The sequence below is a fragment of the Ochotona princeps genome, chromosome 12, assembly GCF_030435755.1.
Source record: "Ochotona princeps isolate mOchPri1 chromosome 12, mOchPri1.hap1, whole genome shotgun sequence".
NCBI lineage: Eukaryota > Metazoa > Chordata > Mammalia > Lagomorpha > Ochotonidae > Ochotona > Ochotona princeps.
Genome location: NC_080843.1, coordinates 12,392,806 through 12,417,688, shown reverse-complemented (window position 1 = coordinate 12,417,688; position 24,883 = coordinate 12,392,806). Strand labels below are relative to the sequence as shown.

The 24,883-nt window shown below is 46.7% G+C and overlaps 1 protein-coding gene across 5 annotated transcripts in view; it reads right to left on the bottom strand.

The window, feature by feature from the left end:
• DZIP1 (DAZ interacting zinc finger protein 1) overlaps window positions 1–24,883 on the bottom strand; it is a 52,486-nt gene that overhangs the window by 26,428 nt on the left and 1,175 nt on the right. For 3 of the 5 annotated variants that reach the window (XM_058670538.1, XM_058670541.1, XM_058670542.1), the window contains exons 3-12: window positions 24,581–24,783; window positions 24,124–24,368; window positions 23,444–24,019; window positions 21,021–21,105; window positions 18,449–18,573; window positions 12,502–12,663; window positions 9,505–9,642; window positions 7,571–7,633; window positions 619–759; window positions 153–201 (exon numbers count right to left, since the gene is read on the bottom strand). In XM_058670538.1, the coding sequence (XP_058526521.1) occupies window positions 153–201; window positions 619–759; window positions 7,571–7,633; window positions 9,505–9,642; window positions 12,502–12,663; window positions 18,449–18,573; window positions 21,021–21,105; window positions 23,444–24,019; window positions 24,124–24,126 (1,342 nt within the window). In that variant the 5' untranslated portion in view covers window positions 24,127–24,368; window positions 24,581–24,783. Of the gene's footprint in view, window positions 1–152; window positions 202–618; window positions 760–7,570; window positions 7,634–9,504; window positions 9,643–12,501; window positions 12,664–18,448; window positions 18,574–21,020; window positions 21,106–23,443; window positions 24,043–24,123; window positions 24,369–24,580; window positions 24,784–24,883 lie in introns of all 5 variants that reach the window. The other 2 variants (XM_058670540.1, XM_058670539.1) reach the window with 2 other exon arrangements.

The window sequence follows — 24,883 nt, the reverse complement described above, 5'->3', positions numbered from 1 at the left end:
TTTTAATTCCACTTTTTGCACAGATCTCCCTAATTAAAACAAGAAAAATGCCGCCTGAGCCCACACAGACCAGCAGAGCCCACACTCTTCTGACAGCACGGAAAGACTAGCAGGCCTGCCTGAACTGGGGCGCACGGTCCCTGTCCACTTACCTCTGGGCTCATTGACACTGCTTACTGGTTTACTGGTCAGCTCCTTAATCTGCAAAGAGAAACAGCCATCTAGCAATGTCTGCTTCAAACTAGAAAGGGACTTGGGGGCTAATGGGCAGGCACCAGTGCTGGTCGATCAGCCTTTCACCCAATCATCCACAGATACAGGACACAAGGACTTCAAAGGCATGAAGACCAGAGGTTTTTAAAAAGCAGCACTTGGCCTTTGGCTGCTTCTCAAAATAATTTCTGAAAGAAATTTTTATTTTTCTTCAAATTCTGAATTCTGAATAAATCTAGTACTCTTAAATACCAGTTTAGAATGTTCATTTTATGAGTTTTACTTTAGCAAGCAATCGCAAAGGGACAGAGTAGTCCACTTTCTTTCCTTTATACAACTTTCAAATGCTCTGTACTAAGACTAACTGCTTCAAGAACAATGGCGCCAAGCTCTCGGCAGATGTACCTGCTGCCTCTGAGTGACAATCAGTTCATTCTGCTCCTGGAGTCTCTGGCCCAGCTCTTCCATCCTTTTCTTGTAGAAAACATTGTTTATATTTAAATCTTCTGTCACCGAGGTTCGCAGTTTCTCTATGTAGGATAAGAGCTGCAAAAATAAAAGAAAGAAAGAAAGAAAATCAAGAAAGGCATCATCCCTCAGCTGCATGCTGTGGCTTATTGGTGCCCTGTCTGTGCATGCTCTGTTCTCTTTACTGGCCTTCTGTGAGTTGTGAACTTCTTATTGTTGAAGAGTCTTCTTTGATCATTGCCCATCAAGGTGCTGGTTGTATGACATAAATGGATCAGGTTGAATCCAGGAGCCTGGAACTCCATCCAGGTCTCCCACACAGGTGCAGGCGCCCAGGTGCTTGGACCATCTTGCACTGCTTTCCCAAGCACATTAGTAGGAAGCCAGAGCAGAAGTGAAATAGTTAGAGCTTGAATGGGTACTCTGGTATGAACTGCTAGTGTTGGAGGCAGAGGCTTTGCTCATTAGGCTGTTCACTGTTTCATTTTATCTTCTCATTTTTAATGTTTTATGGGGCACTATGTGATGTTTTAATTCATTCATACCCTGTGTAATAGCCAAATCAAGGTAAGCCATTTCTATCTCCCCTAATACTTTTTCATTTCTTAATGGTGAAAAGCTCAAAATCTTTTATCCTGGCTGGTTTGTTGTTGTTGTTGTTGTTTGGTCTTGTCAAACAATACACAGAACTCTACTGTTGGCCATAGCCACCCTGCTGTGCAACGGAACAACAGAATTTCTTACTCTTCTCTAACTTATTATAACCTAATATTTATTAATCAATCTGTCCCCAACTCTCTCTCCCTCCTACTCTCTCTCTCTAGCCTCGCTAACAATTGGATTGAGTTTCTGTCTTCTTAGTGACATTGACCTAAGACTTTGGGCAGATGGGGCCTTGCACATATGGGTCTCTGGGGCACATCCAACATCCAGACTGATATCCAAACCATACCACTAAGGGGCTATCATGGTGACACTGAACTCAAGATTGGAAGAAATTAGCAGTACAGAGATCTGTTCAATGTGCCTTCTAACATTTCCTGGACGGTCACTCCGCCTAATGAACAGAACTGACCTCCACTGTAAGCGATGGCAACCACACTGACCTGACATGGATCTTGACCTTATTTAGAATGTGCCTATTATATCAATGCAGAGGTTTGTGTTTCAGTAAGGTATGCTTACATACACAAAAGGAATACAATTTTAATGGGGATGGAGACATGGGGGAAGAATGGGCCAGAAAGAGCACGGAAGAGTTAACTGACAGGAGTATGGAGAGCTTAAGCCCAGAAATTATTTCAAAAGGTTCGCAGCCTGGGAGCCTGTATTTTGTGATCTATCATGTTCTCCATGTCTTCCTCCACCTGTCCACCACATCATCCCTCCTTCCTTTCCTGTCACTGGATGGCTGTTCTCCATCTCCTGGCTCTCCAGCGTCTTGGGCTAGGTCATAAGAGTACACCCACTGCTTACCTGTGACTCTGTTTGAACTCCTACCAATGCTATTAAAAAAAAAAAAAAAAAGACTGCCAAGTATCCAGGTTAAGGCAATCAAAAGTTGGCAAATGCAAACTTCCCCCAAACAGAGAAATACAATATGTGCATTGTGGGCACAGTAGGCACCAATCATGTGGAATAATTAATAGTTAGGTCTCGGGCAGAGATTACTAAACCCGATTGAATTCACCCTTCTGTTAGGCTCTAGGAGGCAAGGAGGGAGATGAGCACAGCCTCGAAGCAGGCCAGGCCAGCAGATGAGCGAACAGTGCAGCCTGGCGGCCATGCACAATCCCAGTGCCTGAGGTGACACACCTCTCAGTACACGGGAAGGCCTCACTGCTCCTCCTGTGCTTGCAATGACAACATATACAACCTGAAACTCCTGCTCTAATCCAGCCACAGGACCCCTGAACTCAGCACGAGGGCCTGGATCGCAGGGGGTCTTCAATGTAATAAGAGTTTACAACCTACTCCCTATTACTCAGCCTGAATTCAATCTCTCAATGCTAGACAGATGCCTTGAGGAAAGAAGGGCGGGAACTTTGAAGACTAAGAGCAGTGGATCAAACCACGGATCCAAGTCAGAATAGGTGTCGTTTTGGTTTCTTTCCAACTCTGTGCATGTCTTAGACTCATCTACTGCAGCAGGTTTAGGGGGTGGCGTTGGGCATGTGCCCTTTGTAAAGAGGCTGCAGCTAAGTCTGAGTGCATCCCTTGTTGGGGTTACTATATGGGATCTTCAGAATGTTCATGGCAAATGTTGCAAACAATGTCCACTGTTTCAAAATAGTTTTGCAGCCATTTTCTTTTTGTTCTATGTTCTGTGAACCTCTGGGAGTTCCCTTAGAGCATCTCAAAGGAGACTTTCTCCCTACGGAAAAGCAAGTACCCTGTCCTGCCCCAATTCCCCTCCCCTCTACTAGCTACGTCCCCGAATCATAACAGTGTGCCCAAGGTTAAATAGCAGTGTTTGTGGAATAAGGTAGCACTTTTTTTTTAGATTTATTCATTTATTTGGAAGGCAGAGTTAGAGAAAGAATATTCTATTTCCCAAATGGCTGCAATGGCTGGAGCTTGGCCAGTCTGGAGTCAGGGACCAGGAGCCTCTTTGGATTTCCCACGTGGGTGAGGGGCCCTAGGACTCCAGCCGGCACTCATACGGAATGGCAGCAACAGAGCAGCAGCTGTACTAGCTATGACAGTGTCAACCCCAAGACCTTATCTGTCAAACCCTCTGTTTCCTAATAAATAAAAGGGGCAGCAGTACCTACCCCTCAGAATTCCGAAAAGGATTAAATACATTATAACCTCCAATACCAGTTTATTTCTAACTGCTCCCAAGAACCCAGCAGTGTGCTGATAAGCCAACTTTAAAAGGGAAGGAAGGGGCCCCGTGCGGTAGCCTAGTGGCTAAAGTCCTCACCTTGCAGGCACTGGTTCATACCCCGGCAGCCCTGCTTCCCATCCAGCTCCCTGCTTGTGGCCTGGGAAAGCAGCCGAGGATGGACCAAAGCCTTGGGACCCTGCACCTGCATGGGAAACCCAGAAGAGGCTCCAGGCTCCTGGCTTTGGATTGACCCAGCTCCAGCCATTGCAGCTCACTTGGGGAGTGAATCATCAGAAGCAAGATCTTCCTCTCTGTCTCTCCTCCCCTCTATATCTGACTTTCCAATCAAAATAAAATAAAATTGAGAAAAAGAAAAAGAAAGAAAGGAGGGAGGAGAGGAAAAGAAAGGAAAGGAGAGGAGAGAAAGGAAAGAAGGAGGGAAGGAAAGACGGACTAATTCTACAAAATATCTTGATTGACAAGAAATATGTAAATATGTAAACACTCAGAAGCCAACTCTGGCACAGCTGTACAAGGCAACAAGGGACGAATTTTCCATGTAAAAGCGAGGAACAACAGGGAATATTTCTTGCGGAATAGATCTACGCAGGATGCCAGACACCATCCACACAACGCTCCTGGGATCCCACTTGCTGGCTGCCATAGGCAGAACCTGCTGGGAGATGTCTGCCAGCCTGCTAGCTACGGTGAAGGACTGTCACAAGCAAGGACTACGTGCATACGTGAGAACTTAGAGCAAAGCAGGCCCAGGCCTAGCAACACCTCTTCTGTTTTCACCATCTATGAAAGAGTAGCCAGGTTACCTGGCTAGCTAGCTTTCACATTCATTCAGCAAGTATTTTAAAGCACCATATTTTCAGCATGGTGATGGATGATGGCAAGAAAGTGGAAAGTTAGAGCCCTTCGCTCACATGGCTAACGATCTACTGGTGAGACAGCATAATGACCACAGGGAAGCAGAGAAGGCCTTGTCCGACAGTGACCAGAGCTGCACTAGGGAAGTGACAAGACGAAAAGAGGTGGCTGCCTACTTGGCCTCGGGTGACTTGTGCATGGGGGCTAAAGAGGTGGTGGGCAGAACTCTAAGATGACCTTCAAGGGTATAGCCCCTAGCACATGCACCCTGCATGTTCCCCACCCTTGTGCCTGTGTGCATATGCAGGGTGTGCTGTAGCAGACGAGGGGCCTCTGCAACACAGCCCCACACCTGCCAGCTGTGAGTTCACGAGAAGGGAGATGACGATGCTGGGTATGTTTTATTCGGCCAAGTCCTTTCAAAGAAAGTCCAAACTTTGTTAAACGGGAGAATGAAAGCCGGAGACGCTTTGTAGCTGGCCTTGAAAAAGTCCACCCAGCCACTGATACAGGGAAGTGGCCTCTGGGAGCCACAGTTTGCACTTTAGAGTTAGCCATTAGGAGCTGCACCTAAGAAGGCAGTGCCAGCCAATGCCACGAACACACCTTGTGGGTGAAACTGTTGTGATAATACAACACTGTAAGCCACTGACTTGTAGCAATTCACTACACCGAAGGAAAAACAGCTACCAGACAGGTGAAGAGCAAGTAAAAGAGAAAGCAAAGGGGCCAGAATGTTCTAAGAATGTCCTAGAAATTGCCAGAAGACCACTGTAGTTAGAAAGAGCAGGTTCGGACAGAGCAGACAGGATGAGCTGCAGCTGGTAGCCGATAGCCAGGTTTTGTTGCTCACTGTGTGGAGGGCAGATGAACAAGCAGGAAGATTGAGGGCGGCTCTCAGCTCAGTGGCGAAGATGCCCACATCCCCACCCAAGTGCCTGGCTCTGCCTCCTGCTAAATGTGCACCCAGGAGACAGCAGTCATGCTGTAATTGACCAGGGTCCTGCCACCCACTTGCCAGCTGCTGGCCAGCCCAGTCACAGCCACTGCAGGCATGTGGCGGAGTGAACAACCAAATGGGAGGTCTCACTCATTCTGTCTCTGTCTCACTTAAATAAATAAGGAAGGGAAGAGAGGTCGGTAGGAGTCAGAGAGACTGACAAAGTAAGTCACCCAATGGGATCAGTTTCTCTCCCTCTTCTCTCCCTCTGTGTGTCTGTCTCTCGCATAAAAGGGGAAGGGAGGCACTTGGAGAGACCAGTTAGGCGGTTCTACCAGCAGTGATGAAGGGACTCAGCTAAAGGTGCAGAGAATGGAAATACACTCAAAGGTATGTGAGACATGGGAGAAACTGCACCTGAGTGGACTCGGGAGCCACTTGCCATATGCGGAAGTGAAGCAGGGACTTCCATTCAGACCTGTTACACAAAGCCTTGCCCCAGCCAGAACAAACTCTGCTTGGTTCCCAGCGCTCTGACCCCTGTCAGTCAGCATCCTCCCTTCTGCACCTTGTTGGACACAAGCAACCTATGGTCATTCTCTCTTTTCAGCTCCACCACATGAAGCACACTCACTAAATATCTCCTGAGTGGAATCACTCCCCCAAACATGATAGAATTCCCAGGGCTTTTTAGACTGCTATGCGTTTGTTCATAAACTCCATACATCATGTCCATGTCTCAGTGACATTCTGAGTGCAATAGAGGAACGACTGTGGTTCAATTTCCTCTCCTAGCAATGACACACTTTGAAATGTATTTCAAAGAAAGACGGAAAAGCAACGAAGCGAGATCTTCCATTTGCTGGTTCACTCTCCAAGTTGCAGCAACAGGCACAATTGGGCCAGGACAAAGCTGGGAGCCAGGAATTTCACATGGGTCTCCCATGCATGTGGCCGGGACCCAGGCACTTGAACCAACAACTGCTTACTCCAGAGCGCACCTTAAAAGGATAGTGGAATTAGCAGAGAAGCCAGCACTCATGTCTGGGCATTCCTATTTGAGAACGGGGTGGACCAACTAGAATGGCAGCTTAAACACTAGGCCAAATGCCTATCCCCTACAAACATTTTAACAGTTAAATTTCTGGTGAAAGGAAGTGTCACAATTAAATTTTGTTTGTTGAAGTGATTAAAACATGTAATAGTGTTTATTTTAAAATTACTTATACTGCATCTCTGTAGAAGGCAAACATAGAGACATACATTTTTTTTAAGATCCGTATTTTTTTAAGATTTATCTTATTAGTTTATTTTATTATTTTTATTTATTTTATTTTATTATTATTTTAAAAAACCAGACTGGAAAGGCAGATTTACAAACAGGAGATACAGAAAGATCCTCCATCTGCTGCTTCAGGTGGCCTCAATGGCCAGGGCCAAGCTGATCAGAAGCCAAGAGCTTCTTTCGGGTTTTCCACACGGGCACAGGGCACCAAGGCTTTGGGCCATCCTATACTGTTTTCCCAAGGCACAGGCAGGGAGCGGGATGGAAAATGGAGCAGCCAGGAAATGAACTGCACCCACATGGGATTTTGAGTGTGCAAGGCAAGGATTGAGCCACTGGATCATAGTGCCAGGCCTGCAAACATACTTTCAACAATGAAAAATGATTAAAATAATACATTGATAAGAATATAAGGTTAAACCACTGCCTGGGATATCAGCATCTCATGGGAACATTGGTTGTGTCTCAGTAACTCCACTTCAAATGCAGCCCCTTGCTAACAACCTAGGAAAAGCAGTGCAAGACGTCCCAATTGCTTGGGCCTTAGTCATCCACTTGTGAGACCCAGAAGAAGCTCCTGGTCCAGCCCTGGCTGTTATAGCCATCTGGAGAGTAAATCAGCAGATGGAAGATCTTTCTCTCTCCCTGTTAAGATGTATATATTGCAAAGTAGTTATATATATAAAATGAAAAGGACATAAAACTCTAAAATAAAATCCAAGTTTCAAATTCTATGTAGAGACTGATTTAGAAACACACAGAAATGCAATATTCCTGATAACATAGACAGGAAACCACAAGAAATTATAAAGAAACAGTAGCAGTGAGCATCTTGGTATTAGAATTACAAGTAGTTTTACTTTTGTTACACATTGTTCCACATGTTTTTAAGTGGACAGATACCATTCCTTGTAAAGAAAATGCCCTGCCTGCATGGCCATTCGTGTGTGAGCCTTACCTGGTTCTTTCCTTTCTTGTGTTCTTCATGAAGGGCTTGCACCTGAGCTTTCCACTTGCTTTCCTATAAAGAGTAAAACAAGTAATTTGTGTGTAGCTGTCACAACAAAACCTCTTACAACAGCAGCCTCCTTTTTGATCAGAAATCCAGCTACCTAACTGGCAAAAATTTAGCTGCTATTTTAAAAAACAGATATAGCTGGAAATAGTTAAACATACATGCTACTTGTTTTAATCTTATACAGTAAGGTAGGTGTCAACAAAGATTCTCTATTAAACTAATAATAATGATCTCAGACTCTGAGGCCCAAAGTCATCACAAGTATTGATTGTGAGAGAACTGGGCCAGCTGTGTTCGGATAAAATAGTATTTACAACAACAGAAGTGATAGTTTGCCACTATAAGGGGCCAGAAAGGAACATCAAGATTTTGAAGTTTGTGGAGCTATGGACGCAGCTCGCAGGGAGGGAGCGCGGGAAATGCAGGCAGGACCTTTGCATTTCAAAACCATGTCCTTCCATTCACTGGAGGCAGGCTGGGAGCAAGAGCCAGCAGTTCCGCTGAGAACAATGACTCCCAGTCCCACATACTGACACCAGGCTGGACAGCCCCCGGCCAGTGCAGAGAGATGGGAAGGCAATGTTCGCTGCTCTGTCCAGGGGGAAAGTGGACAACAGAGCTTCCTTCTCCTGTGTCTGTGATCAGGTCCCAAGCCGGGGAACTTTCTGGAAGATGTACCACTCCAGCTGGAAATGGTCACCTGCCAGTATTCACAGGGGACTGATCCCAGTAAGCACTGGGACACTGAATCCCGAGGACACTCAAGACCTCACATAAAGCTGACCCTCCTGTACTCTAAGGACCAACACTGACCCTTCTGTATACTCTAAGTCAAAATCTCTGGATAATCTATACCACCCAATGCAAACCAAAGGCAAGGTAAATGGTTGTTTAATTTGGAAGAAATACGGGTCTGCATGTGTCCAGTAGAGGTGACTGACGGATGCATGGCCCATGAACACAGAGGGCCAACAGGATGGGAGAAGGGGTAAGAGACAGGTGCTGAAGGCTGGGAAATCCATGACAGGTAGGACAGCAACAAGAGCCGCAGCAGGAATGGGAACACGAGCTATGGGACTGCTGGAGCCTGAGGGAAAACGGGGGGCAAGGTGCAGGGCCCTGGCCCCAAAGGATCTCGGCTGCTGGCCAAGGGCTCTGGTCTTCCTCCTGTAAAAACCTGGGGGACTGGGGAAGTCACAGGAGGATTTTTAAAGACTGGACACAATCCGACCTGGCTGCAGTGGAGCTGGGAGGCCAGACATGAGCGGCAGAGTGAGTAGTTAAGCCCATGTCTCAAACAGAAGGAAAACATCTCTTCTGAAAAGGGTGAGTAAGCACTGGATTTTCCTTCAAAACCTGAATTCGCAAACTCATCTAACATCTGTTTCATGGTTGTTGTTGTTTTTTAAATCCCTCTAAACCACCATGACCAAAACAGCCATGGCAAAACCTGAGCTAAGCACGGAGCCTCACTTCCGGAGGTCGCAGCTACGTCTGATACACGTGCAAGGGCATCAGTTTGCTCACGGAGAGGTGCATGCAATCTCCGAGAACAAACCCAGGGCTTCGCCGCACCTTTCCACGCCCTTGGAAAGTGACAGCTGTCAGAAACATGGAAGAACAAACAAGAGCATCCGTTTCAATGGGCATTGTTAGGAAAACAGGACAACTGTACCAACTATCTTGCCGTATTCATTTCTATTAATCAAAAGCAAGCACTTAGCAAAGAGCTAGTATAAGTCCAGCAGCTTTTGGGAAACAAGAAGAAAAATGCGCTCCCTTCGCGGCTGCCGACACAGACGGCGTTCGCTGCAGGTGCTGCCCCCTGAGAGCCCTGCGGACACTGCGGACACTCCCCGCGCCTTCGTACGCACCTGGCTGTCCAGCAGCTGCATCACGTGTTGCAGATCCTGAGAGTACGGAGAATGGCCGTCTTTGAACTCATGCGCGTCTCTCAGCGTGCCGATGTTGGACTTGATCTGCAGGTTGGACTTTTGGATTTCTGACAATTGCTATGAAACAAGATCAAAAATCAACGGTACAGATGCTATCTCTTGGTAAGACCAAAATATCGACCGAAAGCAGGAGCACACAGCCTTGTCTGAAATCAGACTGTCCTTCTGATCATTCCTCCAGCTCCTCCCTCCCCCTCTTCCCAGAGGAGGCACGGCCCACTTCTCCCGCTTCTCGTCTTCCCGTCAGAACATTTACAGGGTGCAAAGTGGAAAGGAAAATGAAACTCTCTAATCTGAAACAACAGATCTTTAAAAAGTGATCAAGATACCACAGCTGCCAGAAACAGGGGAACTGAGCAGTGAAATGGAGGCCAGGACAGTCCCAGGACCCCGAGAGGACATCAAATAGGGGCATACGATGGGGAGAGAAGGATGTAGCTCCCAAACTCACACAGGCCTGTAAGCCCTGACATCTTAGTGTCCTCTTTGTCTGGGACGTAAGCAGTGAGGGCCTTGGGTCATTGGGAGTGTGCCCCCGGAAGGCAGTCCTCTGGTGCCCTCTGGAGTTCCTACCAGAGGGCTGCTATAAAGGTCTGAGTTTGGGCCCGGCCACCAGCTCTGCCTCCTGGCTCCTCAGTGGGATCCTTGCACTGCGCAAGCTCCACACTCACCAGATACCAAGCTGATCTTGGACTTGAATCACCAATATTCTGTGCTACATCAACTTTCCCTTTATAGCTACTGGCTTCAGGTGTTTCTGCATAGTAAGAAAAATAAGTCTAATACCCAGGACGACATTTTAATTTTACCCTTTGGTTTAATGCTGTTCTCAAAGTTACTTGCAGCATAAGAGATTTCAGCACATCACAGCAGGTAAAAAGCTCACTTCCAGACCAAAGGATGGGCCGCATGCTTTCCGACTCCTTAACTGTGGCTTCTCCAAGTGGCTTCATTTCAAACAGCACAGTATTGGGGGAGGGTATCTTTTCAGCAGAGAAACTTGCTACTGACAACGTTCCCCAGCCAGGGAATGAAAGCCGAATCAACAGTCATAAAACACATTGTGTGTCCCCCTTACACAATGTAATGGAAGTGTCACTGTATTTCCTCCCCAAAAACCTATTAAAAAAAAAAAAAAACACAACCCTATGAACTCAATCTAATCATGGGGAAATATTAGATTACTCCCCTCCTACCAACAGCCAGGGCATCCTGTCATATGCCCGGACCGGTACTTCTCAAAATGATCAAGACCATCAACACCAAATCTGAAAACTTGCCGCAGACAAGTGGTATGTTAAGGAGGCATGAAGCTGCATGGACTGCCCCATGCTGGATGGAGTCCTGGGGCAGAGAACAAGGATGCTGGGTAGGCACAGGAGAAATCAGAAGAGAATGTTATCTACGCCTCTAGCAATTCACGAATTCAACCAAAGTACCAGAGTGCTAAGTCAGTGTTAGTGGAAACTAAACATAGATCTTTCTATGCCATCTGCTCAGTTCTTCTGTAAATCTAAGACTCGTAAACAGTAAAATCTATCATTTTTAAGAAGTTATTTATTAGTTGAAATTCAGAGAGAGACAGATGAGCATGCAGGCAGGGAGACATACAGAGAGATCTTCCATCTGCTGGTTCACTCCCCCATTTGCCTACAACAGCCAGGGCTGGCCCAGGCTAAACCCAGAATTCAATCCAGGTTTTCCACATGGGTGGCAGGGACCCATGCACATGAGCCATCAACTGTTAACTCCCATGGTGTGCGTCAGCAGGAGGTGGGACGGGGAAGGGGGCAGCCAGGACTGAAACTGGACATCCCAAGATGGGATGTGAGTATCCCGAACAGTGACTTCACCACTGTGCAAAGGAACACTCATTGTTGAGTCTTTAAAACCATACAGACAACAGGGGCAAACAACTCGAATGCTTGTCAGCTGGCGAGTGGACAAAGAAGATACAATGCAACAGAACATCATTCAGCAAGGAGGAGTGAAGTTGCGATACAGGCTACAATTTGGTGCATCTTAAAACCGTTATGTGAAGTGCAAGCAGCCACTGAGAAAACTCATGTGCAATATCCAGAACAGGTAACTCCTTCGAGAGAGAGTAACCGGGAGACACACAAAGGTGTCAGTAGAAACTTTCACCTCTACTGCTCTAGCAAGAAAGTACCACAACCTGGGCACGAACAGTGTGCGTGCCTGTGTTCCAATGACAGTTCACCTACAGAGAGCATGCAAGCTTCATGTAATCTTCATATTGTCACAAAAGTCTGCTTTTGATTTTTCCCCAACGTTTAAAAATGAAAAACCACTTAAGCTTCCAGCTCATACAAAAAAAAAAAGCAGCTGATAAGTAATATTTGTTCATGGACTGACCCTTAGGACAGGAGTTCAAGGAGTTCAGAGGAGGGCTCCACGTGGGATTCCAGAACTCATCCCTCTAATCTTGTGTATTAAACGTTTTGGCCCCTAGAGGGAGCTCCAGGATCTCCCCTCAGCTCCCTTACTACTTTGCAGAGGATAACTGTGGCCAAAGGAGCTCACCCAGTGAGCTCAGAATTCTCCAGCGGGGATGGGTCATTTCAGAGAAATGTTTTCTATGACACCCTTTCCAATCATGACAGAGGAAAATTCCAAAACATGGTATCTAAGCCCAAACAGATATGGAATGAGGGACCCTCCTATATGGTCTCATCAAATGCATCCTGTAAGTATTCTCTGCCAGGGAGCAGAGCCAAAGCTTCCTGTGTCAAAGGTTCAACTCCTTCTATCTTCCGTAGGCCTCAAGCAACCCCTGAGTTCCCCGGGGAGAGGGATACCCCACGAGGGCACAGTACAGCCCTCCAGCCACAATCACCCAAATGGCTCCTTTTGAAGCAACCCAAAGCTCAAGAACCCGCAAGGCTTAATACTTACATATTCTAGTGCTGAATTCTTGGAAGTTAATTCTTTAAACTCCTTCATGAACATCTCCTTGACTTTTTCCATTTCACCAACTAGTTTCTCCTTTTCTTCTTCTTTCCATCGATCAAACAGCCTCAGGAAGTCTTCTTCTTTTGTTTTCTGCATTTCATATTCCTGAAGTTATTTTAAAACATGGCTTCAGGGTTTGGATGGGAAGCAAATATGAGCAACTTAAAATCACTGGTCAGTTCTCCACTCCATAGGGGCCAGTACTGCCCCTTCCGGTAGAAACACTTGACACAAAGATATTTCCAGTCACACAGAACACATCCTTCCATCCTCTAAAATACCCTCACAGGTCCACGGCCACCAGCTTCCACGTTGTGTGGACGTGCCCAGCGGACGTGCATGGGAATAAGGAAGACATAGGCATACTTCCAAAGAAACACCGAAGAAACTCCCATGAACCTCAAGAGTCTTTCTTGGTGGTCTATCAATTTAGGTTAAGAAGTACCATTCCCTATCTCATTAAGAACAAATTCAGATCAGGAGGAATTTCACTCAATGGTTAATTAATTCATCAGGGCCTGATTTCTTGAAGACCTCCAAGAGTTTGCATTTTTTTCAACTTAAATGGGAGCTTGAACATTATAAATTGACTGGACCTCACAGACATTTTAAAAAACACTGCATCCCAACAATGGCAGAACACGTGTTCTTCAATGCATGTGGAACCTTCACCAGGAGAGACCAAATGTTAGGTCATAAAATGTTTCTCCAATTTCAAAAGTTGAAATCATGAGAAGAACCTTCTCTGATCACAATAGAAAAAAAGTGAGACCAGAAACAATTAATAGAAGTAATCTGAAAAATCATCAAATGCCCAAAAATATCCATACTCTTAGTCCCTGGGTCCAAGAAAACCACACCAGGGAAATAAGGAAACACTTCCAAATGAATGCAAATGAAAACAAAACATACCTAAGCCTGTAGGATGCAGCCAAAGTAGTGACTGCGTGCAAATTCCTGCTTGTAGAAAACTATACTTGAAAAGGAGAAAGATCTCAAACCAACAATCTAATTGTATATCTTCAGAAACTGCCAAAGATGACCAGACAGAATCCACAGCCAGAAGGAGGGTAACAATGACTACGAGGTCAAAGATCAAGGAGAGAATGGAAGAGCAATGGAGAGACTCAATGAAGCCAAACAGGCTCTTCCAAAAGATCGACAAATTGACAAGCCTTCAGCCTGCCTGACTTAGCTATATGAGTGCAGACACTGCGTGAGAGCATTAGAACAAGAATACACTGAGGCCAGTGTGGTGGCATATAGCATTAAGCCTCTGCCTGCAGCTCTAGCATCCTGGCTGTTCCATTTCCAACCCAGCTCCCTGATAATGCACCTGGAAAAGCATCAGTGGACTCCAGCACTTGGACCCCTGCCTTTGACATGACTTAGCTCTGGCCGTTGTGGCCATGTGGGCAGTGAACTAGCAGATGGAAGGCTTCTCTCTCTCTCTCTTTCTCTTTCTCTGCCTTTCAAGTAAATAAAATAAATCTTATATTTAAAAAAAAATACAAGATAACAACAATCAACTGCATCAAGTTAAATAACCTAAGTAAAATGTTCAAATCCTTACAAAAATACAAAATTACCTACAGTGTCTCAAGAGAAAAAAAAAAAAAAACCTCAATAGGCTTTCAATGTGAAAAAAGTGAATTAATCATCAAAAATCTCCCAACAAAGCCCAGGACCAGATGGTTTCACTAGGAAATTCCACCAAATATTTGAAGAAAAATTAAGACCAATCCTACTCAAACTTCCCAACAAAGTAGAAGAAAGGGAAGTATATCCCGACACATTCTATCATGTGTGCAATATCTTGATACCAAAGGCCCACAAAGATGCTACAAGAAAAGAAAACCACAACCCAGTAAGCTTTATAAAAATTCCTACCAAAATACTAGTAAACACAGCAGCACAGGAAGATGACTGTATTGCCTCACCAAAAGTGTTTTACCCCAAAAGAGCAAGGCTGCTTGAACATAAAAAAAAAATCAATAATAGAATGAAATGAAAAACCATGATTGCCTCCATGGACACAAAAATTCGGCAAACATTCAACACCTTTACATGATGCATACTGTTAGTAAAAGAATAATAGACAGGGAGGCCTTTAACACGATACATGACACAATATATAAAAATTAACTCTGTCAATAATCTAAATATAAGAGCTTAAAACTATGACACCTACTAGAATATATAAAGAACATATAAGGAGGTAGAGTGGAGAGTTATTTAATGAGGGCCAAGCCTTAGTTTTGCAATCAAAAAAATTCTGGAAATTGGTTGCACAACAACCTAAATATGGGGCCCGGCGGCGTGGCCTAGTGGCTAAAGTCCTCGCCTTGAAAGCCCCGGGATGCCATATGTTTGCCGGTTCTAATCCCGGCAGCTCCACTTCCCATCCAGCTCCCTGCCTGTGGCCTGGGAAGGCAGTCGAGGACGGCCCAAAGCCTTGGGACCCTGCACCCACGTGGGAGACCTGGAGGAGGTTCCAGGTTCCCAGCTTCGGATCGGCGCGCACCAGCCATTACGGCTCACTTGGGGAATGAATCATCGGACGGAAGATCTTCCTCTCTGTCTCTCCTCCTCTGTGTATATCTGACTTTGTAATAAAAATAAATCTTTTAAAAAAAAAACCTAAATATGGTAGTCCCTCCTTTCTTACAGTTTTACTTCCTGCAGTTTCAGTTACCTGAAGTCTGAAAGAATAAAACAATTTCTAACAAATAATGCATACGTTTAAAACTGCATCATTCTGAGCAGCACAATGAAAATTTGTGCTGTTCTGCTCCATTCTGCCTAGAACACAGATCTTTGTCCAACATATCCATGTTGTATATACTACTCCCCTCTTAGTCATTCTGGTTCTCAGATTGACTAACATGGGATAGCATAATGACCCCAAGTGCAAAAGTAGGTGGCAAGAAATCGTATTCCTTATTTATAATTGTTCTGTTTTTATTATTGTTGTTAGCCTTTTACTGTCCTTTATTTATAAGTTGGACTTTACCGTAAATTTGTATAGAGAAACAGTCTGATCCTATTTCTAGTTTTAGGCATTCCCCAAGGTCTTGGAAAGTATTCTCCATGAGGTGACCTGATAGAGGAACTTGGGAAACTCCTCTGTCAGGATACAGACCCTGAAGGTGAGTGCAAGAACCAAGGATGGGAGATGCCCCGACCAAGCCAAGTTATAGTATGAGCCACCATACGTATTGGCCAGGCTAGACCAGTTCACGCCAGTTCACACCCACTGCCAGATGTGAGAACCAGGATGAGGTGCAGGATGGGCTGGCAATGTCAGCCAGTTTGCATCAGGGCTGGGACTGGGGGCTGGCTGGGCTAGGCTAGGTTGCAGCACTCACCAGCAATAAGCGGGAACTGGGTGCAGGCCAGGCCAAGCTAGGCTGCAGCACCTGCTGGTGGATGCTGAGGTGAGGCAGGTCATGTCAATCTGGACCACAGTTCCTACCAGCATATGAAAGACCAAGTGAGTGTGAGGACGGGGACTGGGGGCAGATAAGGCTGGGCAGGGCTACAAAGCCCATTGGCCTTCATGTGAGCTGCATTAGGGGGATAGCTAGGTGGGGCTAAGCGACCATATCTATTTGTGCATGCATGAGTCAGACTAAGTGCAAGCTGGTTGGGCTTTGCTGCAGCATCAGCTGACAAGTGCTGGGAATGGGGACAAGTCCTGTCAGACTAGACCATAGATCCACCTGGAAAGTACACGATCTGAGGCTGGGAGTGGGCCCAGTAGGGAAACTGTGGGCACCTCTTTGATGGGCTGCAATTCCCGCTGTTGAGCATGAAAGCCAGGGTGGGGCAGGCCTGGCTGGACAGGTTGTGGCACCCACAGGCATGAGTGTGGGCTGGATAGTGGGGTCAGCTGGGTTGAGGTAGGCTCCAACACCTATTAACATGTAAGAGAGCTGAATGGGATGTGGGATACACTTGACCAATCTGCTGCATATACCAGCATGCCCAGGAACCAGAGCTGGGGGTGGGCCCAGTAGAGGTTATTGGGGGTCGCTCTAAGCTGCAGTTCCCACTGGTGTATGTATGTGAGGGCAGAGTGTGTGGTGGGCAGGGTTAGGGTGGGCCACAGCATTCATTGGCTTGTATATGAGATGGGGCTGGGGACAGAATTAATCGGATGACTGCAACAACCAGTATGTGTGTAGGCTGATGTGAGTGATGAAATGAGACAGACCTCACAGGAGTTATATTAGGGTCACCTCTGGTGAAGTTGCTTTGGGGATACCCCCCAACTGGATCACTAGACTTAGAGCTCCAACCACAGTGAAAATACAGGATAAGTGGTCTGACTGTGTAGTGCTTGTGTCAGAACTAGGTCTCCACAGTTGCTGAGGCCTATGTGGTGGACATGCTTGCCCAGATGCTCATGGGGGACATGACAAGCAGTTCATTGAGGCCTGCAGAGGACGTCTAGTATCATAGATGGCAGAACAAATTGGACAACTCCCAGAGAAGTATCTGGGCAAATCAAGACTCTAAGGTGGACTGTGTCAGCCAATCAACCTTGGAAGGATTGCCTCAACCTTGGAACAATGAAATCAACAGCATCTCAGAACTATCAAAACCACTTCAGCAGTGTCCTGGAACATGTTCCACGTTGGAGACCCTGGGATGACATCGGGTGGCCTTTCCCCATTCCTGGGTACTGATGCGGTTGGGTTGTTGGGAGTAGCCCTCTCCTCTTTTCTCTCCACTGTTCCCAGACACCAGGAGAAAAAAAGGAGATTGGAGGCAATAATTGTTTCATCCACTTTCCCCCATTCCTTGACCCTCCCTACCCTAACTGGTTGTCCACATGGGCACGCATCCCTCTAAACTATGTAAACATTATCAAAAATAAAATGAATTTTTTTTCAATGTTCTCCAAGATTAAGGAGGAACTATTTTGTACTTAACAGTGCTGAACTATACACTTTCCAATGATTAAGTTGGTCAATTGTGATTCGTATGCATGTTTTGATATTTGAGAGAGAGAGAGAGAGAGAGAGAGAGAGACCATACAGGAGACAACAGAGCTTCATCACTTCTTCTGAGAAATGACTTGCCATTTCCCCTAGAAAGTCAAATTTTCCATCCCCAGCGGGAAACAAGAGAAAACCAAACACACTAATACTTGTCATTTAATAGCAACAAGAAAAGAAATGCTCTCCAAGGACCTCCTCTTTCGGTGAAGTCAATCCTCTGTTGGATCAGTGAAGGCGGAATTGATATCCATAGTAGCAAGAATTAAGGCACTTTGGCCTTCTTTCCTCCTGGAGCCCCTTCATCACCCCTAAGTAACTTTGAATCATGCCTTCTAAGCCCTCAACTGTTTGGGAAATGGTCACAAATATGAGATGGGAAAGACAGCTGATGCGCGAAAGGGACCTGACCCACTGTTGGTGGCTTTAAATGTGGAGGAGGAGCCCGGTGAGCCAAGGAGCCCCAGCAGCCTCTGGGAGACAGTGGCAGGAGCCCTCAGCAGCCAGCTAGCAGGAAAGCAGACACCTCACTCCTGCAACACCAAGGAGCTCAGCTCCACTGGCAACCCAAAGAGGAAGCAATTGGTCTATCTCTACAGTCTCTAGTGAGGACGACGACCCGGCTGACACCTTCATTTTACCCAGTGAGACTCATGTCAGAATACAGTGTAAGACAATATACATGACTTGCTTTAAGCCTAGAGTTCTATTTGCAGGAACATGCTTTCTAGTGAGATAATGAAAAGTTAGATTGGCTGTACCAAATGCAACCACATTTTATTGAGTTCTAGAAAAGCCTATGTACCCTGTTTATGAAGTCTGTGGCACACGTGAATGATGTGGCATTCATTGTCATTAGAAGACTATTGCTCAGTTTTGTGTCCTACCTTAGAGAACCTGACGGCGTGCGCGTGCTGGGCGGCCTCCAGCTGCGACTTGGTGAGCTGCAGCTGCTCCTTCAACATGTCGATCTCACTCTGCAGCTTATCGGTCTGGGCTTTTGTCTTATACTCTGTGCCAACAGAAAGGCTTGTCAAAACAAGATCACAGAAACCATCTGAACACTTGCGGGATGCAGTCCTAAGGGTAAGCCGGAGGAAGTGCTCTTCCCTGGGAGATCACTACTGGTCTCACCCCCTGTGAGCCCACTTGTGCTCTGTAGTTCTTATCTGGAGCCTTGGACACTACTGGGCCGTTGAGTTATTTTCAGCAGATTGTTTCATGCACTGTACGGAGAGCCCTGTGCAGGGAGCAACAATGATGGCAACACATAATCCTGGCTGCTAGGACCCAATGGCAATCTGGACTCTTTTAGAGATGCCTGTCTCCTTGGAAACAATGGCTTCCGCTGCAGGTGCTACCACATAAAAGTTTCTCACTCAGAATCCTTTGGGCTCCCACCAAACTCTCCTGGCAATTCCATCAGTGTCAAACAAGCAAAGGGCTCATATTCCAAATGCAAAACTGGGGGCTTTACTCTGTCATCAGGGGAAGAAGTGAGGTTTTCTGAAAAGTTGTAAAAGGTAGAGACAAGTGAGGGAGAGTACTTAGGAACCTGTACTTACATGAAGATGTACACATGATTGAATGGCTATACATGTGGCTGTGAGTGTAGACATGAAAGGTATGGAAACCAAAGTAGAAAGTCAGAATCTCAAAGATGACCTGAAGAAATAATACTCATTTCAGAGTCTGAAATGCCCTCTGAAAACAAGTATGAGAAAGAATAAGATACTGAAACAGAAGAGAAAGAAGGTCAGAATCATACTGAAGAATGATAGAATCATCAAAATAGTGCACCCTTCCATTTTTTCCAATCTACTGCTAAACTGTATCAGTAGTCCATAGCTTTTAAGTGAAATTTTAAATGCTTATTGTTTCTATAAAGCCTAGCTATTTCCTAACTGAAAGGATTTATCTGGAACAGGCAGGAATAGAAACACAACTGGCTGAAAATGGAGGTGGGTAGGGGGGTGGCTCAGGGACTGGACACCAAGCTAGAGACTAGAAACCAAGATGATGGTTACTATGGCAACCCACAGAGTTTTGATCTGCCCACAGGGAATGATGTCTTTGTTCTTTGCTTTTGAGAACATCCAAATGGCAGGAAGTCTGCTGCCTTGGTGTGACATAGAATCTTGGCCCTCTGGCATCTTCTCTTCCAGAAACACCCAGACACATCTCAGCATCCCTCCAATCAAGTGATACCTCTCATGTCTGTCACTCCCCGACCCCAGTGCTATTGGAAGCAGTGTCTATATTTGATGGCAATTACTCCCTTGGGATTCTCAGCCCACTCAGGTCAGGTTGCTATCCCCAGCAATAGTCTGGACAACAATGGTCTGTCGGGGTGAGGTTGGCCAGCCCAGCACTCCCTCATTGCCTCCAAGATTCCTCTCTCCAGTTTGAGGATCTCCCTCGAGCTGTGACCTACAGCATCCCCCACATTCATATCCATTATGTGTGTGATGTAATGTGCCCATGGCCAACATAAGTTCTCGATTCTCCTTTCTGCTGCAAATCAGTTCCCACCCCTTGCCACCCAGTATCCCAGGCAGCAGCACTGTCCTTCCCCCACCAAGGAGGTCAGCAGCCCAGGATGGCCTCTGCCTTGCCTCTTGTTCTCATGCTGAGTCACATCTCCGTAGGCCTTACCCCCAAAATATGTGCTTTACATATTCATCTCCCCTTGCGCTGGGAGCTTTCTGGTCCAGTCTATCACAGTCTCTCACTGAAGCTGTTGGGTCAACCTCACCACTTCTCCACCTGCTTCCGCTGCTGGCTCTGAGCAGCACAGCAAATGGGATTTTTTTCAGGTATAAATTAGATCATATTCTCCTCATTCAAACCCCTCAGCATTTTCCCACCATGCTCATTAAAACATTGCAGCACAGGTCTTTCGAGTCCTTCTATGGGCCAGTCCCTCCTTTCCAGCCTCATCAAAGACCACCTTGCCTGCTCACTCTACTCCGCCAGCCTCCCTTCTGTTACTCTGTTACTCAAACACTTCATCCCAGCTCTCCTCATTCCCTTACAATTGGGGTTCCAGGTGCCTGGGACACTGTCCAATCTTCACCAGGCCAGATCTGCTCCTGATTCTAACCTCCAATAGATGTTTTCACTGATCACATGAAGTCACTCCTCCTCATTCTCTTGCTTTCCCATGTTCATCGCCTTTGCCACCACTTGAAAAGACTTTCTCCTTGTAATAGTGAGCTCCTTGGCCCCATGCACAGGTTGCAAAATGGTGAGAGTGGACCTTCTCTGCTGAGCTTGCAGTTAGCTGCATCCACAGCCCTTACAATACTGCCTGCACATAGTAGGGATTCAGTACTGCCTTACTGAGTTGGCAGGACCATGCCATGTAAAAGGATTGAGAAACACACTGAATCATGCCTCACTAGAAATCGAAAAAAGGAAGCTAGAAGGAAACATGTACAATATAGAGCTGTTACTTACCAAAGTGAGAGTCTTCAGGGTGGCGGCGTTGAATGTGACTTTGTAGAAAAGCTTGGTTCATAAAGGCCTTGTCACAAAAATGGCACTAAGAAGAGAGTAACAATTCTCGAATGAGTGTCTCTAACAAGTATCTTCCTGCACAACTACAATTAGACTTGGGGTACCTGAGACAAGCCTGGCAAGTGATCCTACAAGCTCTTCTGTATAAGATGTGCATTTCCTCGTGGAGGTCTTAGCATCACCCTAAAAGGCAACCACCACTAATGACTCCATGTTCCAGATGAGGAAACCAAGGTTTTAAAGTTCAATGACTGTTTACACTGGAACAGCCGGATTCACACCCAGGTGATTGGATCTGCCAAGTGTCACCTTGAAGCAATCCCAGGACTCAAGTCCGATAAAGCAACAGGGGCGAACCTAACAGAGGACAGAGAGCATCTGTGCATACAGGAAGGACCAGGTGGTCTGGCCACTCCCACCTCTTCATGTCACACCTTAGTCAACAGGTCATTCAGTGTCATCAGAGTTGCCAGGGGTCGGCAGGTGTCACTTGTTTGGCAAAATCAGTCCTTTCCCTTTTATCCTTCTGTATCACTCACCTTTCAAAGTCTTTGTTAACCATTGGGTTCCCCACCCCATCGAAATAAAATGAAAAGATGGTTCTAAACAAACAGGGCTTTTATATAGAAGTCCCATTAATGTTTCATGGGATGACTATCAAAACTGGAGCACAGCAAATTTTAATATGTTTCTAGAGAATCGATTCTGTTTACCATGTAACAAAAGAAAAAGTCATCAGGCCAGCACTGTAGGCAGCAGCTTTAGCTGCTACATCACAGTGCTGGCATCACATAGGAGTCCTGGCTACTCCACTTCTAAGCCAGTTCCCTGCTACTGTGCCTGGGGAAAGCACTGGAACATGGTCCTAGTGCTTGGGTCCCTGTAGCCACATGGGACACCCAGAAGCTCCTGGCTGCAGCCTGGCCCAGCCCTGGCCACTGAAGCCATTGAGGAGTGGACCTGCAGATTGAAGACTTCTCTATGTCCTTCTCTATTTTGTTTCAAATAAACACAATAAATCTAAAAAGAAAAAAGCCATCATAGCACTATCTATATTTAATTTCCAAATGACATTTACAAAACAGCTGTTAACCATGTCAAGTATCATGTGAAGGTTACACTTCATGGCTGTCACTCAAGGTCAAACACTAGCTTCTTTCAGAATATTCTTTCCTGGGTGCTCAGATAGTTTGAGAACATTTTAGTCTTCTGAAGCCTTTGTAACCAACATCAGCCAAAATGACTAGAAACAGTGTAAAATTCATCTTTTCACTCTGTTGCTTACTTTTTTTTTTTGTAAGATTTATTTATTTTTCCTGGAAAGGCTGATTTTCAAAGAAGAGAGACAGGACAGAGAGAGGTCTTTCACTGGCTAGTTCACTCCCCAAATGGTCACAGTGGCTGGAGCTGATCTGATCCAAAACTAGGAGCCAGGAACTTCATCTGAGTCTCTTACATGAATGCAGGTACGCAAGGACCTGGGCCATCATCCACTGCTTTCCCAGGCAATAATCAGAGAGCTAGATCAGAAGTAGAGCTGCCAAGACTAGAACCAGTGCCCCCATGGGATGTTGGCACCTGTAAGTGGAAGATCAGCCTATTGAGCCATGGCACTAGCCCCAGTTTCAATATCATTAGCAAACACTGTTTGTATCTTTGGCACTTCCTCCATCTAATTGATTAACAAGAAGTATATTGATTTCTGTTATACTAAAACACTACTATATCTGTCTTGGGCTCAATGTCTAACCAATACCAGCTGGAAACTAAGAGTAGAAAAACAAAACCGTTTCATTCTGTAAATGCTGATGTAATTAAACATTCTTGTTCTGAGGAAATACTCACACGGATGTGTTTAGCAGTGCAGAGCTCACTGCAAAGTGGCTTAGAAGCCCTCACGTTGGGTACACAGCTTGCTGGGAGTACAGCCAACTTGGCAAGTGTTAATAATTGGTGAATGTGGGTGAAACGTGTTTCAAAGTTCTTGGTACTATCACGACCACTTTTCTGTCCCTTTGAATGGACCCCTAATTTCCAACAATAAGAAACTCCTAACAGTTGGATCATCCCACAGTGCCTGGGGACTGGCCTCCGCCATCCTTAGGTTTGTCACTGCATCGTTAGGAGGAAGGGCCCAACAGGTAGCATTTTGGTGACCTCCACAAAACACTACAGACCACACCAGCTGTTTAATTATTAACGCCCTGGTCACTGCAGAATGCAATGAACCAGACCATCAGATGGAGATTATTTTTTTCACTTCATCATAAGCCGTTTCTTCTGATTAGCATAACACCTCTCTAAGGAAGAGGTGTGGGGCTTTGGGGAGCTTCGTGAGCGGCGCCCTCAGGGCCGCTTCTCACCTGAAAGTAGCTGGTCTTGGCCTCGATCATGAGCTGCTGCGTGGAGATCATCTTCTTCCGGCGCTTACACTCCTCCTTCAGCAGCTTGATCTCGCCCGCCTGTTTATGAAGCAGCTTGCGGCTCTGCTCTCCCTCGCTGAGGCTCAGGCGCAGCCGCTCCTCCAGGGAGCGCAGCTGCGAGGTGAGGAACTCCTGCGAGTGCAGCAGGTACTCAATGGTCAGCTGCGCCAGGCGAATAAGCTTCAGCAACACCGGGTCCACCCCGGACTGGCAGTGCGGGCACTTCTCGTCCTCCAGCTTGCAGAAGGTGATGTTCATGATATTCTCCTGCAGCGTCAGCACGTCCACCGCCCCGGCCACCTTGTCCACGTCGATGGCGCTCAGCCGCCGCCAGTCCACGCTCTCCAGGCGCGGCCTGAACTGGAAGAAGGGCTGAGGGGGACCCGACGCCATCGCTGCCACGCCAGGAGGGAAGCAAGTCATGGAGGCTGTGGCCGCGCCTCCCGCGCCGAGCGTGGAGGCATCGGGCCCCTCAGGGCCAGCAGCCAGCGGGTAGTACACGTGCTTCTGGAAGGGCTGCAGAAGGAGGAGATGGCACGCTGGGAGGGAAGCTGGGGTCCCATGGAGCCCCGACTGCCAGGCGCGCACCTCCCACCCCAGGATCCCATTCCGCTTCTTACCATGTTCGCCAGCCAATCTGCCGCCTCTGCAGACGTCGGAGAAGCGGACTGGTGTCCTCTCTATCCGGCCTGGGCCGCCGCCGCCACCACAGCCCTGGAGAGCAGGAGAAGGCCAGGTCCTATGCGGCGGCGGTGGCAGCGGCGGCCTAAGGTCTGGGCGTCCAGGGCGTTACTATGGCAACGCCCAAGCCCGGACCGGAGCAAAGGGCACATCCGCCCGCGCAGCTCAGCACGCGCCCGGCGCCCTGCGGGACCAGAAAAGACCCAGTGGACGCGGCCCAGTGGACACACACCGGTCCCCTTAGAGCGACGAGAAGTGTTCCAAATGTTGACAGTGGTGTTGTCCCCCCAGGATACATAAAAATTTAATTTGTCTTTTCCGAAGGGTTCATATTTCGCAATGTTGCAAATTGGTAGGGGCGGACCTTCCCTCACCTGTTCAGGTCTGGGTATTTACCTGATCAACTTGCGAGAGGTCTGCATTGCTTTCCGGAGGGCGCTTAGCGGTTTCTAGCAGCTGCGTGCAAGACCTGAGGTGTCTTCTGGCAGCTGTCCGCTGTCACCACCGAAGTCGGTGAGTGGAGGAAGAGGAGCCGGACATCCCTCAGTCCACCGGGGAGACCCTGCTTGGACCAACCATCAGGGAAATTTTTTTCCTTCCTAACAACCAAATAGGTGAACAGAAGAGAGGAAAATACCATTCAGAGTAACTGCAAGTAAAGCTGTAACAGCAAATCGTGGCTCCCGCTTTTTAGATACC